The sequence below is a fragment of the Bison bison genome, unplaced genomic scaffold (assembly GCF_000754665.1).
Source record: "Bison bison bison isolate TAMUID 2011002044 unplaced genomic scaffold, Bison_UMD1.0 scf7180017864291, whole genome shotgun sequence".
Taxonomy (NCBI): Eukaryota; Metazoa; Chordata; class Mammalia; order Artiodactyla; family Bovidae; genus Bison; species Bison bison.
The window spans coordinates 11,190,887-11,207,122 of NW_011494863.1; the positions used below are offsets into that span (position 1 = coordinate 11,190,887).

The 16,236-nt window shown below is 42.8% G+C and overlaps 1 protein-coding gene across 1 annotated transcript in view; it reads right to left on the reverse strand.

Moving 5' to 3' along the window:
* The window catches only part of PDE6A (phosphodiesterase 6A, cGMP-specific, rod, alpha), a 126,417-nt gene that overhangs the window by 37,792 nt on the left and 72,389 nt on the right, over positions 1-16,236 (reverse strand). The window contains exons 6-7 of the mRNA XM_010850549.1: positions 9,182-9,246; positions 3,207-3,273 (exon numbers count right to left, since the gene is read on the reverse strand). Coding sequence (XP_010848851.1) covers positions 3,207-3,273; positions 9,182-9,246 — 132 coding nt within the window. The remainder of the gene's footprint in view (positions 1-3,206; positions 3,274-9,181; positions 9,247-16,236) is intronic.

Consider the following 16,236-nt stretch of genomic DNA (forward strand, 5'->3'; position numbering starts at 1 on the left):
AGCCCTGGGATTTCTTTGGAAGGAATGATGCTAAAGCTGAAACTCCAGTACTTTGGCCACCTCATGTGAAGAGTTGACTCATTGGAAAAGACTCTGATGTTGGGAGGGATTGGGGGCAGGAGGAGAAGGGGACGACAGAGGATGAGATGGCTGGATGGCATCACTGACTCGATGGACGTGAGTCTGATGAACTCCGGGAGTTGGTGATGGACAGGGAGGCCTGGCGTGCTGCAATTCATGGGGTCGCAAAGAGTTGGACACGACTGAGCGACTGATCTGATCTGATAGCTACACAAAAGCTTTTAAGTTTAAATAGGTCTCATTTATTTATTTTTGCTTTTATTTGCATTTCTCTAGGAGGTGGATCTAAAAAGATATTGGTGTGATTTATGTCAGAGAGTGTTCTGCCTCTGTTTTCCTCTGGGAGTTTTATAGAGTTTGGTCCTACATTTAGATCTTTAATTCATTTTGAGTTTATTTTTGCACATGGTGTCAGAGAATGTTCTAATATCACTCTTTTACACATAGCTGTCCAGTTTCCCAGCACCACTTATTGAAGAGACTGTCTTTTCTCCATTGTATATTTTTGCTTTCTTTGTCGTAGATTAATTGGCCATAGCTCGTGGGTGTATTTCTGCATTTTTTATCCTGTTCCATTGATCTATAAGTCTGTCTTTGTACTGACACCATACTGTTTTGGTTACTGTAGTTTCATAGTAAGGTGTCCCATTTTCTTTCCCCTTTTTGTTCAGGATTGGATTATGTCCTGAACAAAAATATGTGTTTTTAAAAATTAATATAAATAATGCTATAAATAAACATCTTTGAAACGATTATATTTGTTTTGCCAGGCAAGAGTTTTTCCTTGTGGTATAAATGTCACAGCAGATGAAGAAATAAAAAGTGCTGTAGCTCTGGTTGCATGTTGCAAAATTTCTCTCCTGACAACTAGGCCAGTTTACTCTGCTGCAACCAGTGATACTTATCTGATCCCTCCAGAGCCCTGCCCATGGGGCTACTGTTCAGATTTTTCCATAAGATGTTGCAGAAAACCCAAATGAACTTTTTGGCCTACCCAGTAGTAACCATCCAGGTTTTCTCTTTCTTCTCTTGCATTTTCTACCTTCTCATTACCCACCCACACCTCAGAAGACCGCCTGCTGGTTTCTGTCCCCACTCCCCTATCCCGCCACCTTACCACCAAGCCTGTTCTCATTAGGGACATCAGTGACCACCTAATTGCCAAACCCAGTGGGGATTTTCAGTTCTTATCTCACTGGATCACTTTTGTTGCATTTGGTATTCTCTCTCTTTATTGAAATTTTCCACTCCCTTGGTTTCCATGACACTACCCACTCCTGGGTCTCCAGACACTTCTGAACCCTTCTACCAATTTTCCTTCACACACTCTTCTTCCGCCACCCAATCTTTAAATGTTGGCATCCTCCAATATCCTAATTGAGTTCCTCTCACTCTCCCTGGTAACTTTATCCACACTCATGGTTTCAAGTACCATCTGCTACTAGGAGCAAAATGGTCAAGGATTATAATATTTTCTATACTATAATATCTTCTGCATTGTAGTCAGTATGAATCTCTACCTCTTGTGGACACGAATCTCCATCTTCATCCCTTATTTAGCTCCACAGTGGCAGCGTCATCTCTTTAGCTACTTGCTGGACACCTACTCTTGAAAAAAGTCTCTGTCACACCTTACCTGAAACTGATCTCAGCAGGTAACATCCAAACCTGGAGGCAGCATTATCCATCCAGTCTAGACATCTGAAGTTGGCTTTGACTCTTCTCTCCCTGTCTCTCTGCTCACAGTCAGTCACGAAGCCCTCTCACTGTTAGATTGAGTTCTGATCCTCCTCTCTCCACCTCGTCTTTGTTTGAGTCGTGAGTATTAAATGACCGAATGTATTTACTGCCTGGCTTATCATCAGCACTCTGTGGCTGTTTAGTGTTCTTTACTGCCTCTGCCTTTGTTGAGATGTTCATCATCTCTTGTTTGTGATGACATACTTTTCTCTCTGCTTCCAATCTTAAGTCTCTTCAGGCCTATTTTCCAGGGAGCTTTCAGAATTTTCTTTCTAAAATGAAATTTATTGTGTCAACCTCTTACTTAAAAACCTGTCACCTGTGGATTAAAGTTCCACCCTCTTGATCTAGCATCCAAGCTGCTGTGGTCTGGCCCCTCCCTTTTTCCCTCTCAAGCCTCATCTCTCGCCATCTTCCTGTCTCAAACCTAACACTCCAGCTACTCCAAACTGCACACACCATGTTGCTCCCAACCTCCAAGCTCGAGTTGTTGGCCCGTGTTGTTTTCTCCACCATGTTGCTTCCTGGTTCCTACCTGCCTTACCCCTATTTATTTTAAAACTCAACTCATACCAAAACACCCTGGAAAGTAAAGGCTGGTTTAGATGCCCCCCCCACCCCGCTTTGTATTCCTAGAATATACCATGTACATCTTTATTGTGACCCTATTGCATTATAATATAAATATCTGTTCATAAAGATATCTCCCATTTGATGATGAGCTTCAGGACAGCAGTTATTTGATTCATCTGTCTTTGTATCCCCACAGCCAACCACAGCACCTGGCACATAGAGAATGCCCAATAAATAAACACCCTGATACATGAACAGCACTGTGTACTGTGTGCCTGGGAAAAGATACCTCTGTATCTTTATGAGTGGCCTCAGATTCAGGGGTGATGTGCTGCTAATACCCATGGCCCTCCTCTCGAGGGCAGGGGATGCTGTCACGCTACCCTGGACCCTGTGGGTAGGGCATGTGGGAGACAGCATTTGAGTTCCACTGTGTGGTTAGAAATGTGGCAGGGATGGGAGCTTGGGAGGGGCAACCAGGTCTCTGGGATAAGAGGCTTGGTCTTGCTCTGTGGTGAGCCTCGTGGACCAGCCAGTCATGACATTATCCCTGATATTTGCATAAGTATCTTTGGTTGTCAGGGAGATTTACACTTCTCTGTCTCATGTTTATTCAAATGTCAATTCTCTGCACATCCCCTTGGACCAGCCATCAGGTGAGTTGAGAAACGAGAGAATCAGGCTTTGAGAGATCAATGCTTCCCATAGTTTTTCCCACTCTCTTGATCTGAAATCCCTTCACTCTTCAACATTAAGAAGAATGATTCAAAAACTGATTCAAAACTCTCCCCCTTCAATGTTATATTACTTACCAGGCCATTTTGGGCAACATAAGTGGGGAGACCGCTCACTAAAGCCCAGTGGTCTGGAGGAGGATTCCTGTCAAGACCAAAGACAGTGGTGACTTTTGAGGTGGGGACAGATGGACTAAAAACTTGAAACTGGATCTTATCCTCCCTCTTCCCTCTGGTGGCTCCAAGTACCACCCCCACCAAGATCAAGCCCCAAATCTTGGCTAAGCATCTTAATGCCCAAATGTAGACATTGAGGAAAAAGTCACAAATCCGTTATATGGATTTCATGCTCTCTAAGAGACAAAATTGATCCAACAGATGGTTATTGGCTGCTGAGCAAAACCAGATGCCATCATTTCCCTCCACCAGTCCTTATGTAGAGTGAGTTGCTCAATACCGTGGAGAGTGAGGGAAACCCTCCTAGGATGAGCTCCTACCACATGCCAAGCACTAAGCTAGGTGCTTTGCATACTTATTTATCCCTCATTCCCAAGTGACTCAGATGGTAAAGCATCTGCCTGCATTGCAGGAGACCTGGGTTTGATTCCTGGATCAGAAAGATCCCATGGAGAAGGGAATGGCAGCCCACTCCAGTATTCTTGCCTGGAAAATTCCATGGACAGAAGAACCTGGCAGGCTATAGTCCATGGGATCGCAAAGAGCGAGACACGACTGAGTGACTAACATACACAGCAATATCACAATTTAGATTTATATATTTATTTTATATTGGAGAAGGCAATGGCACCCTACTCCAGTACTCTTGCCTGGAAAATCCCATGGATGGAGGAGCCTGGAAGGCTGCAGTCCATGGGGTTGCTGAGGGTCGGACATGACTGAGCGACTTCGCTTTTACTTTTCACTTTCATGCATTGGAGAAGGAAATGGCAACCCACTCCAGTGTTCTTGCCTGGAGAATCCCAGGGATGGGGGAGCCTGGTGGGCTGCTGTCTATGGGGTCGCACAGAGTCGGACACGACTGAAGTGACTTAGCATAGCATAGCATAGCATAGCATATTTATTTTATATGGTATATTTTTACTTGTTTATTGCTAAAAATACACAGAAAAATGTATTAAGAACTTCAGTTGTTTGGAAGTGAACACCTGTGGAACTATACCTATGAAACTTGAACAACCTGTTGGCATCTTGGAAACCCCTAACCTGCCCCTTCCACTCACAACCTTCTCCTGAACCCCAAAGGGAATGGTTGTCCCAACTTTAGGATTCTTGCTTTTCTGTGGAGTTTTACCACCTGGTTTCCTGTACCCTGTTTCACATATTTTTCAACTTCATTCAGGTAGAATCATTCAATGTACATGCATTATTTTGTTGGACTTCTTTTTCATGTTGCTGTAATTCATTTGTTTGATAGACTTAAACCATTTTTCCTTGTAAGACTGTATATAATTTATGCATTCAACTGTTGATGGACATTCCCCTTCAGTCAGTTCAGTTCAGTTCATTCGCTCAGTTGTGTCCGACTCTTTGCGACCCCATGAATCGCAGCACGCCAGGCCTCCCTGTCCATCACCAAATCCCGGAGTTCACTGAGACTCACGTCCATTGAATCAGTGATGCCATCCAGCCATCTCATCCTCTGTCATCCCCTTCTCCTCCTGCTCCCAATCCCTCCCAGTTAGTGTGAGTCTAATATGAATATTCTAACACTCTGGTGTGTGCGTGCTCTCAGTTCCATGTGGTATTTCTGGAGTAGAAATACTGGGTCATAATATGTGCATATCTTCAACTTTACTTGAGAAAGCCAGACTGTTTTCTAAAATCCAATTTGCACCACCATTGGTGGTATATTAGAGTTCCCTTTGCTCCATGTCTCTGTCAATGCTTTAGTATTTTCAGACATTAAAAAAATATATACTTTTAGATTAATAAAGTTCTCTATGGAAATAATTATAACGTGTTTCTGTTAATGTGACAGATTTTATAGATTGATTGTTCTAATGTTGGCCTTGCATTCCTGGAATAAATTCAATTGGGTCATGATTTATAACCCTTTTTAGTTATTATCTGCTAAAATTTTTTTAGGATCTTTGCGTCTAGGTTCACAAGTAAGCTTGGTATGAATTTTCCTCTTTCATACAGACTTTGTTGAGTTTTGGTGTCAAGTTTATACTAGTCACTTTTTTTTCTCTATTCTCTTAGATAATTTGTATGAGAATTGTGTTATTTCTTCCTTAAATATTTAGTAAAACTCATCTCTGAAGGCATCTGAGCCTGAAATGTCTTTGTGGAAGGGTTTTAATATATTTTACTGTTATAAGACTATTGCGATTTTCTATTTCTTTGTAATTTATATTTAGTAAGTTTTATTTTTATAGGAATTTGCCTCTTTCATCTAGATTTAAAATATTCTGGGCATAATATTCTTTTATTGTATCCTGTTAGTGTCTGTATGATTGTGGTTATTACCCTTTTCCTTTCTAATACAGTTCATTCGAGTCCCTATTTTTCTTGGTCAGTCTTGCCAGAAATTCATCAATTTTATTAATCTGTCCAAGAAACCAACTTTTGGCATTTGTTCAATATTTGGTTAATATTTAATTAATTTCTGGGCTTATCTTTATTGTTTTGGAAGGGTATGCTTGCTTGTTGTTAGTTTCTTGAGATCATGTGATGGATAGCTCCTGTCTGTCCCTCCAGAGCCACTTCCAACCTGCTCCTCCCTGTCACGGGAGGCCAGTCCGTGTGGATTTCATCAACGGGGTGTCTGGCCTTCTAGCTTCTGACTGAGTTTAGACTGAAGGGGAGACCTGGCCAAAACTACAGGGCGGTAGAATAGGAAGGTCAGGCTATTTATTTCCTTGGGTTCCCCTGGCAGCGTTGTTCTGAGTTTGTTTTGTCTGCACTTCTCTAATGATGGCCTGCTCTATATGAGTATTTCTCCTCACCACATTCTAGAAATTTCCTTGGGGCCCAGAAGTGCTTACAACTTTACTACTAAAATATTCTGTTGTGGTTGGTTTCCTTCATTCCACCCATACACACCTCTGTAATTCATCCCTTTGTAAATAAACCCTCCTTGATTTACCTGATTAAAAAAATTTTTTGACTGTGCTCGGTCTTAGTGGTGGCACTCAAAATCTTTAGTTGCAGCATTCAAACTCTTAGTTGCGGCATGTGGGATCTAGTCCCCTGACCAGGACCAAACCCAGGCCCCCTGCACTGGGGGCGTAGAGTCTGAGCCACTGGACCACCAGGGAAGTCCCGAAATACCCTAATTTAAATGTGACATCTAGTATCTGTTGGGGCCCTGGCTGATATAATTTTGGTACACAGTTTATTACTTTATTTTTTTATTATTTTCTAGTATGAAAGTGTAATACTGTAAATTTCCCCTTAGGTATGATTTCACTGCATCACATTGGTTTTTATCACATATCATGTGATATTGTCATTCTTTTAGTTCAGAAAATATAATAATTTCCATTGAGTTCTTCTTTTATCCATGGATATATGGAAGTATATTCCTTTTTATTTTTTCATAAAAGTAGTTTCTAGTTTCCAAGCATATAAAGATTTTTTTTCTAATTAGCTCTTTGTTATTAGTTTCTAGCATATTTTCATTGTGACTAGAGGACATCTCTGTATGATTTCAATCATTTGAGGTTTGTTTTATGGTCTGTTATATCACCAGTTATCATAAATGCACAAGTATTCTTGAAAAGACTGAGTGTTCTGTAGTTTGGGTGTGAGATGTCATGTTCTATTAATGTATAAATCCATTAGATTGTTTGGTAATTATCTTATTTAAATATTCTCTATTCTGTTTATTTTAGTCTGCTGTATCAATTAGCAAACATGAATTTGTCTATACATTCTTAAGTTTCTGTCAGTTTTTGCTTTCTCTTTGAGGCCACACTATTAAGCATATACACATTTGTAAATTCTTCCCAGAAAGTCAAGTTGAATTGACCCCTTTATCATTAAGAAGTTACTATCTTTACTAATGTGTACCTTGACACCTATTTTTATCTGATAGTAACATAGTTACATCAGTTTTCTTTTGATTATCATTTGTGAGGCATATCTTTTGTTCATTCTTTCATTTTCTCTGTATGATCTTTTAGCTAGGTCTCTTGTAAAGAGGATATATGGTATTTCTTCATATATCAATGGAGCTCATCAGTTATTAGAAGAATCCAGCCTGTGGGATCTTAACTGCCTGAGCCCTGCAGTACAAGTGCAGAGTCCTAACCACTGGACTTCCAGGAAATTCCCAAGAACCGTTTCTTATACACACCTGAGAGAGATAATATTCTGCCAGTTAATCTGTAATACAAAGCTTTTTGAACTTAAAATTATTTATGAATACCGACAGAGCTCTCTTAGCATTTAGATTTAGGTTTTTATCACATCTCGCATCTTTCTCCTGTCTCTGTGCCAACAAAAAGCTGCTTTTTGTTTTGGTGCTGCATCATAGTATAATCTCTTAAAGTTACTTCTGGGAATTTATATTAAGTTCAGTGTGGATACAGCCCCACCGTAGAAGGCAGCAAGATGGATGTTATCAGAGACTAGAGGATGTGATGCTTGGTGAGAAGTGGTGAGATGGGGAATGCTGTGACCTGTGATAACTCCAAACACAGACAATGAGTCTGATAAACCAGCACCTCTAGAGAAGGGGTCAGAAGACAGGATGGGGGCAGAGTATGCCGTTGACAAGAAGAAAAAAGAAAAAGAAATGAATTTAGAAAAGACTTAGTTGTTGCGTAAACAGGACTGAACAGAGAAAACCCAGAAACTCCAGAACTTAAAGCAATCTCTCATCCCTCATCAGGATCAACATTCTTTGGCAACAGTTGAGGCCTCTCACACCCACTGTTTAAGGATTGAGGTGACTTGCAATAAATCTCTTCATTTGAACCAGAAATGGGAGGAGAGGTGAAACTCCACAGAGGCCGATTCTGGCCTCAAGGTGTCTGAAGTTCACTTGGCAAAGAGCCAAGCCTCAGATAGACCTGTGGGCATGGCTCCTAGCACTCTCAGAGGATTCAAGTAGGTAAAAAGCCAACTGAGTTTTGGGGCATGCTCTCCTGGCCGGAAAGTTCAAGCTTATATGCAAAACATTCTTGATTGTTGGAATCTTAAAATGGCCTTTGAGGCCCCACCACCTGCAGGGAGGCCTCACCCTCTGGGATTTCAGCCTTTTCATTATCCTCCTTGGAGAAGGCAATGGCACCCCACTCCAGTACTCTTGTCTGGAAAATCCCATGGATGGAGGAGCCTGGTGGGCTGCAGTCCATGGGGTCGCTGAGGGTCAGACATGACTGAGCGACTTCACTTTCACTTTTCACTTTCATGCATTGGAGAAGGAAATGGCAACCCACTCCAGTGTTCTTGCCTGGAGAATCCCAGGGACGGGGGAGCCTGGTAGGCTGCCGTCTATGGGGTCGCACAGAGTCGGACAACTGAAGCGACTTAGCAGCAGCAGAAGCAGCAGCAGCAGCAGCAGCATTATCCTCCTTGATCACGTAAGACATTAGAGGGGAATTCCTTGGTGGTCTAGTGGTTAGGAGTCTGAGCTGTCCCTGATGAGGGCACAGATTCAATCTCTGGGGAACTAAGATCCCACATGGTGCAACCAGAAAAAAAAAAAAAAGACACTAGAGAGCAAGCTTTCCTTGGGGGCTGAATCACTTCCTTTGCTAACTTCCTGCCTTTCCCTCACCCTCTGCCTTAGGCCCCAGATGAGCCTCCACAGAAAACCATTGAAAAGCCCTGATCAGAACCATGGTCTCATTCCATAGTGGCCTCTCTATGGAATGAGACTTGGGACTTGAACTCACAGCAGCTGACTAAGAATCCAGCCTCATTTTCCAGCCTGCATGATCTTTCCCACCCTTCCGCATTGTCTCTTTGTTGCTCTGCCTGAGTGTGTGGCCTTCTTGGGTTTGGTGAGCATTGATTTTTGAATGAGTATGTTATGGACACTAATGCGCCTGCGATTCTGCATGTTTGGAGAAGAGACTTACGGGATGACTTTGATGTCTTCTTTGCCATGCAGGATGTAGTCAATGACCTTGTAAAAGTTGATTTCCTAGGCAGAAGAGAGAGAAATATATGCTTTCAGAGTCTGAGACAGAACTCCAGCAGGAGTGTGTCCTTGAGAAAGGCTTTGTTCTTTCCCCTGTGCCCTGTGGTTTTCCAGAAGCACTGGCCTGACCTGCTGAGGCCGTGTCCCAGTGCCCCTGGAGCTCACTGTCAGCTGAGTCTCAAGATTCATCCTGCTCTTCCTTGGAGCCAGCTCACAGTGGCCAGGCAAGGGCTGGGATCTGGGGCTTTAAAAAGGAGTAGGAAGTGTTCCGAGGGGGCCTGGGGTTCAGTACAACGAGAAAAGATTACTACTGGAGTCTAGTGAGAGAGGAAGATGGAAGGGGGCTCCTGTCCCATTAACATCATCATTAACCCAGCCATCCTCCATGTGGAGTCAGCTTCATGGTCACAGCTCCTTCCTCCTTCACTCAGCTCCTCTCTCTGTTTCATCAGCTCTTTCAGACTTGCCTTCCCAATCATGCCCCATGCGTCCCACTCACTTTCCACTTCCTCCCTCCTTCCTATCTCCTTGCACCATTAAAACCCCCATTCTCTTACAGTGCTGCTCCTAAGTCACTTCAGTCGTGTCCGACTCTTTGCGACCCCAGAGACGGCAGCCCACCAGGCTTCCCTGTCCCTGGGATTCTTCAGGCAAGAACACTGGAGTGGGTTGCCATTTCCTTCTCCAATGTGTGAAAGTGAAAAGTGAAAGTGAAGTCGCTCAGTGGTGTCTGACCCTCAGCGACCACATGGACTGCAGCCTTCCAGGCTCCTCCATCCATGGGATTTTCTAGGCAAGAGTACTGGAGTGGGGTGCCATATCCTTCTCCGTCTCTTACAGTAGATCTGTTTAATTACTTGAAAAATGTAATTGGGGAAAAATCCATTACCTTATTAAAATGTCTAAACACCTACATGTGGTAGGCATGTTAGCATTTTACAAATTCAAAAACTGAGACCCAGAGAGGGGAAAGGACACATTTATTATAAGACAGTGAACCAGGATCAGAACCTAGGCCCTTGACTCCAGGCTGAGAGCTCTTTCTGTTGTGTCACTTAAGGTTCATCAGCTTAAATAGTGTATTCCTCTCTGTATCACCCTCACCTAGAACAGGGTTACTCAAAGTGCAGTCCCTGGATTGGTACCAGTCTGTACACTATTTATTACTATTCTATGATGAGATAAAAACAGAAATTGCAGTCAGTGTTTAGAAAATTTTATAGCAATTTGACTGAGTTAGGTTATGTCTGCTGAAACTAATAATTTTTAAAAGACTTAACACTTTGTATGTCTTCTAAAATGTTTAGAAGACAATTTTTTCAAATATAGACTTTTATCATATCATGAAAAGTATTAGTCCAAAATGAATTGGAAATTTTAAAAAATTATTCCTTAACTTAGGCATTTTGAGAAGTATCGCCCTAGAGTTTAAAATGTAGATATCTGAGCCCACCCAGGCCACCTGACCCAGAACCTCCACAAATAGAAATTCCTCATCTAGTCAAGGTGCCTAGTTGAGAAGCAATTGTGACCTGCAGGATCATGAGGGAGAAGGAGACACTCTGCCCCTCAATGCTCAGCGTTTGAAGCAGCTACAGTGACTGAACCCTTTAAGAGCACCCATGGCTGCTCCAGGGTAGGTAGGAACTCCCTGCAGCAGGAAGCATGCAAGGGGAGGCCAGATGCCCCCCGAAGCATGATGAAATGGAGTCAGGAATAGATCTACAGTGCAAAGACTCAGGCTCTGGTCTTGGTTCCACTTGGTGTCCTCTCTGGGCCCCAGCTGTAAGATGGGTGGTACTTGTTTATCATCAGTATCAAGTAGCAGAACTCTTTCTCCTCACAAAGCATAGGCCCTACTCCTAGAAAGCAGAGGAAAGCAACACCACCCTGATGGGAGTAGAGTCTGGTACCTCGAGATCCTGCATCTCTGGGTTCTCCCTCGCTCCCCGTCTTGTCCTCTACTGCCCCATTCACCCCTCACTGAGGCAGCCACTGTGGAAACCTAGGTGTCTAAAGATAATCCGGGAATTTAAAACACTGCACTGGGGAATCCATAAAGCCCATTCCAGCTTTGAGTCTAAGACTATAGGTGGATAGTAAGCATGAATAGCCTTTTATAGACTAAAATGCCATATTTTTGACTCAGTAATTCTACATATGCTAATAAACCCTATAGATATATACCCAAACATAGGTAAAAGCATTGTTTTCCCCACCTAGGGCTCTCAGCCAGACTGCTTTAAAAAGCCTAGAGATAGCTGGTGTCCATCCCTTGGAGATGATTAAAAAACAGTGCCTGTGCATAGTGGGTGCTTGTCTCCAGAGCTGTATCTGTGCTGATAGGGAAAGATGCCAAATATCCTCAGGTGGGAAAGTAAGGCACAAAATAGAATCATCACGTTTGTCAAAGTGGGGTGGTTGTGGAATACATACATTTGTTGCTGTTCAGTCACTAAGTTATGTCCAACTCTTTGAGACCCCATGGACTGCAGCACACCAGGCTTCCCTGTCCTTCATTATCTCCTGGATTTTGCTCAAATTCATGACCATTGGGTCAGTGATGCTATCTAACCATCTCATCCACTGTTGTCCTCATCCCTTTTTGTGTTCAATCTTTCTTAGCATCAGGGGCTTTTCCAATGAGTTGGCTTTTTGTATCAGGTGGCCAAAGTACTGGGGCTTCAGCTTCAGCATCAGTCCTTACAATGAATATTCAAGGTTGATTTCCTTTAGGATTGACTGGAATGATCTCCTTGCAGTCCAAGGGATGGTCAAAAGTCTTCTCCAGCACCACAATTTGAAAGCATCAGTTCTTTGGCGTTCGACCTTCTTTATGGTCCAACTCTCACATCCATACCTGACTACTGGGAAAACCATAGCTTTGACTATATGAACCTTTGTCAGCAAAGTAATGTCTCTGCTTTTTAATATGCTGTCTAGGTTTGTCATAGCTTTTCATCCAAGGAGCAAGCATCTTTTAATTTCATGGCTGCAGTCAACATCTGAAGTGATTTTGGAGCCCAAGAAAATAAAATTTGTCACTGCTTCTACTTTTTCCACTTCTACTCACCATGAAATGATGGGACCAGATGCCATGATCTTAGTTTTTTGTATGTTGAGTTTTAAGCCAGCTTTTTCACTCCCCTCTATTACCCTTATCAAGAGGCTCTTCAGTTCCTCATCACTTTCTGCCATTAGAGTGGTATCATCTGCATATTTAAGGTTGTTGATATTTCTCCTGGAAATCTTGATTCCAGCTTGTGATTCAGTCATCCCAGGATTACTCTGCCTAAAAGTTAAATAAGCAGGGTAACAGTATACAGCCTTGATGTACTCCTTTCCCAATTTTGAACCAGTCCATTGTTTCATGTCCACTTCTAACTGTTGCTTCTTGACCTGCATACAGGTTTCTCAGGAGGCAGGTAAGGTGGTCTAGTATTCCCATCTCTTGAAGAATTTTCCACAGTTTGTTGTGATCCACATAGAAAAAGGCTTAAGTGTAGTCAATGAAGCAGAAGTAGATGTTTTTTGGAATTCCCTTGCTTTCTCTATGATCCAGTGCTAAGTTGCCTCATTCATGTCCAACTCTTCACAGTCCTATGGACTATGGCCCTTCAGGTTCATCTGTCCATGGGATTCTCCAGGCAAGAATACTGGTGTGGGTTGCCATGCCCTCCCTCAGGGGGTCTTCCCGACACAGGGATCAAACCCTTGTCTCTTATGTCTCCTGCATTGGCAAGCAGATTCTTTATCACTAGCACCACCTGGGAATCCCTATTATCCAATGAATGCTGGCAATTTGATCTCTGGCTCCTCTGCCTTTTCTAAACCCAGCTTGTATATGTACATACAGAAATATCCATAGACATTTGAGAAAGATAGACCACACATAGTGGCTGCCTAGCTGCTTCAAGGCAGGCTGGATTTCTGTACTCTGCCCTTTTGTATGGTGTGAGCTCTTCTCTGTTCTCATGTATTACTTTTTCAGTACATATAAACAAATTGTGCTAAGAAGATTTTAAAACTATGAAGTCATATCCTATGGGCAATTCTAGAAATCTGTTGAGCCTTTGGCAGAGCTGTTTCCTCTGGCTGGAGAGATGGCTTTCTTGCTTCATGGTCATCTGTCCTTGGACCTGGGCTGTTCACTGTTCCCCAGGCAACCTGCTGGCTCTCTGAGCCTGGTGGACTGCCCTACCCAGAGGTCTCTACCAGGTTCCTTCAGAAAGATGAGAGATGGACTTTTTTCTTTTAAACTTACATAAGACTCAGTTTTACCTTCGCAGAGAGCAACAGAAAAATCAGTGTTCTCTAGATAAATAAAACTTTTTCCACACGCTGTAGCTCAGCCAAGTTACTTTCAAGGACATATTCATGTATGAGTCCACCCGCTTTTGGAAAATCAAAACCAAGCCATCAATGAGTGCCTTTGTCACCTTGCACCTAAGCAGCTGACACTGTAACACAGGGTCTTTGAAAGAGCCAGATATAGCCAGAGCCAGATCATCATGCATGGAAATATACCAGTTTTAAAAGAAGTGCCATTTTTGTTTTTTTATGAAGACTACGTAGCTGTTTTTCATAATGAAAGCACACACACATACAATGCTTTATTTTTAAAAGGAGATGAAGTGAAGTATAGCTGCTTTGGGAGAGCTTCAGACCCAAGATTCAGGGAGGTTAATCGGTCAAAATCCAGACAGAAACTGTGTTTCTAGCGTGAACATGGCAGATCAATTGTGAGAGTGATGTTAGAAGGCAACAGGGGAAGTTAAACAGCCTGACTGCAATGATAGTTACCTGAAAGAAAAGCATCCAGGGTTTGAAACTGTGTAAATGGTTTTTCCCCTTTAAGCCTTTAATGTCCTCTACTATCCAATAGACGTAAAGAGAATGTTGTTGCTGTTTAGTCGCTCAATAGTATACAACTCTTGCAACCCCATGGACTGTAGCCTGCCAGGCTCCTCTGTCCATGGGATTTCCCAGGCAAGAATACTGGAGTAGGTTGCCATTTTTTTCTCCAGGGGATCTTCCTGACCCAGGGATTGAACTCATGTCTCCTGCTTGTCAGGCAGATTCTTTACCGCTGAACTACCTGGATACCTCCTCCATAAACTGATGAGAAGAGTATATTACAGACTCCAGGTGAAGCGCCCGGCAGAGAGTGAGACTTACGTTGCCATCGTTGTCGGAGTGCCTACCAAGTCAGTGTGATTCGCTTTAGCTACCATGGGCTGCCTAGGTCAGCTTGATTTCCTGAGTGTTCCAGATGAGGAAGGGAGGCTCAGAGAGGCGCCCAAGGCTACACAGGCAGCTGCTGGAGCAGGGACCTGAATTTAGTCTTTCTCCCTTCAACCCTATGCTCTTTCCAGAAGATCTGCTTTTGTCCAGTCTTGTCCTGCTGTGTCTGGGCCCCGGCTCAGGCCTCTGTGTGTTTTCCTCATCAACTGTGTCCTAAATATCAAACTGCCTTTGGAGATAAATTCGGTGACAGCATTCCATAGAAGAGAAAGTGGAGACCCTAAGGGGTTATTTGACCAAGCTCACCCTACAGGCTAGCAACCCACTAAGACCAAAGTTCTTTGTCTTCTGGCCTTTTCCATTGCAACCTGACATCTCACACTCTTGCAAGGACTGAGTCATTGCTGCGTGAGGTGGAGGAGGGTTTGGGGAAGAAAAGTTTTGCCCATGAATGTGCTGGTCACCTCAGTGAAACTAAAGCTTCTGAAGTGATCAGATGATGGGCATCCCTTTTAGGCTGGAATTTAGTGAGAAAATGTCCTCTTCAGTTTAATCTTTTTTTTTTTTTTAACCTTTTATTTTATATTGAAGTATAGCCAATTAACAATGTGGTAGTTTCAACTGAACAGCAAAGGGCCTCACTCAAACATATAAATGTGTCTTCTCCTCCATCTTCAGTTCAATCTTGAAGATAGGGATCCTCAAGAGTGAAGAACCAGATAAGTTAGATAGGGCCTGATATTTCTCTATGCCTTCTGGAGTTGGAAATGACCTCTGACCACAGGGCTCAGCTCAGAGAGCTGAATATTAAAGCAGCCCAGGAAATTGAAACTAATTGAGGTTGGTGGAGTTTGAAAGCTAGAATGGTCTCTACCCTAGTTCCTAAAATTCTAAATTTCTGGAAGAAACAAAACCAGCTCATATGTGAATTTGATGAAAACTCAGTAGTAACATCTCAATTATGTCAATACAGCAAGCTGTACTTAAAAAGGAAAAATGTCCCCAGTTTTCTGACAGTAGCATGTGATGTTAGTCTTGCAGACTTAGTCTTCCAAAATGAAAACATGAAATTGTATGGGCAAAATAGTAGTTTGAAACTGGACAGCGGCAGATTATAAAGGTCATTTTGGATAAAGCACAGCAGACATTGTCAATTCCAAGGCTGAAATCTTTTCTGGTGTGTATATGAAGCTCACAGTTCAGTTCAGTTCAGTCTCTCAGTCATGTCCGACTCTTGCACGCCAGGCCTCCCTGTCCATCACCAACTCCCGGAGTTCACTCAAACTCATGTCCATCAAGTCAGTGATGCCATCCAGCCATCTCATCCTCTGTCGTCCCCTTTCCCTTCTGCCCCCAATCTCTCCCAGCATCAGAGTCTTTTCCAATGAGTCAACTCTTCGCATGAGGTGGCCAAAGTATTGGAGTTTCAGCTATTGCATCATTCCTTCCAAAGAAATCCCAGGGCTGATCTCCTTCACAATGGACTGGTTGGATCTCCTTGCAGTCCAAGGGACTCTCAAGAGTCTTCTCCAACACCACAGTTCAAAAGCATCAATTCTTCGGTGCTCAGCTTTCTTCACAGTCCAACTCTCGCATCCATACATGACCACTGGAAAACCCATAGCCTTGACTAGATGGACCTTTGTTGGCAAAGTAATATCTCTGCTTCACAATATGCTGTCTAGGTTTGTCATAGCTTTTCATCCAAGGAGCAAGCATCTTTTAATTTCATGGCTGCAGTCAACATCT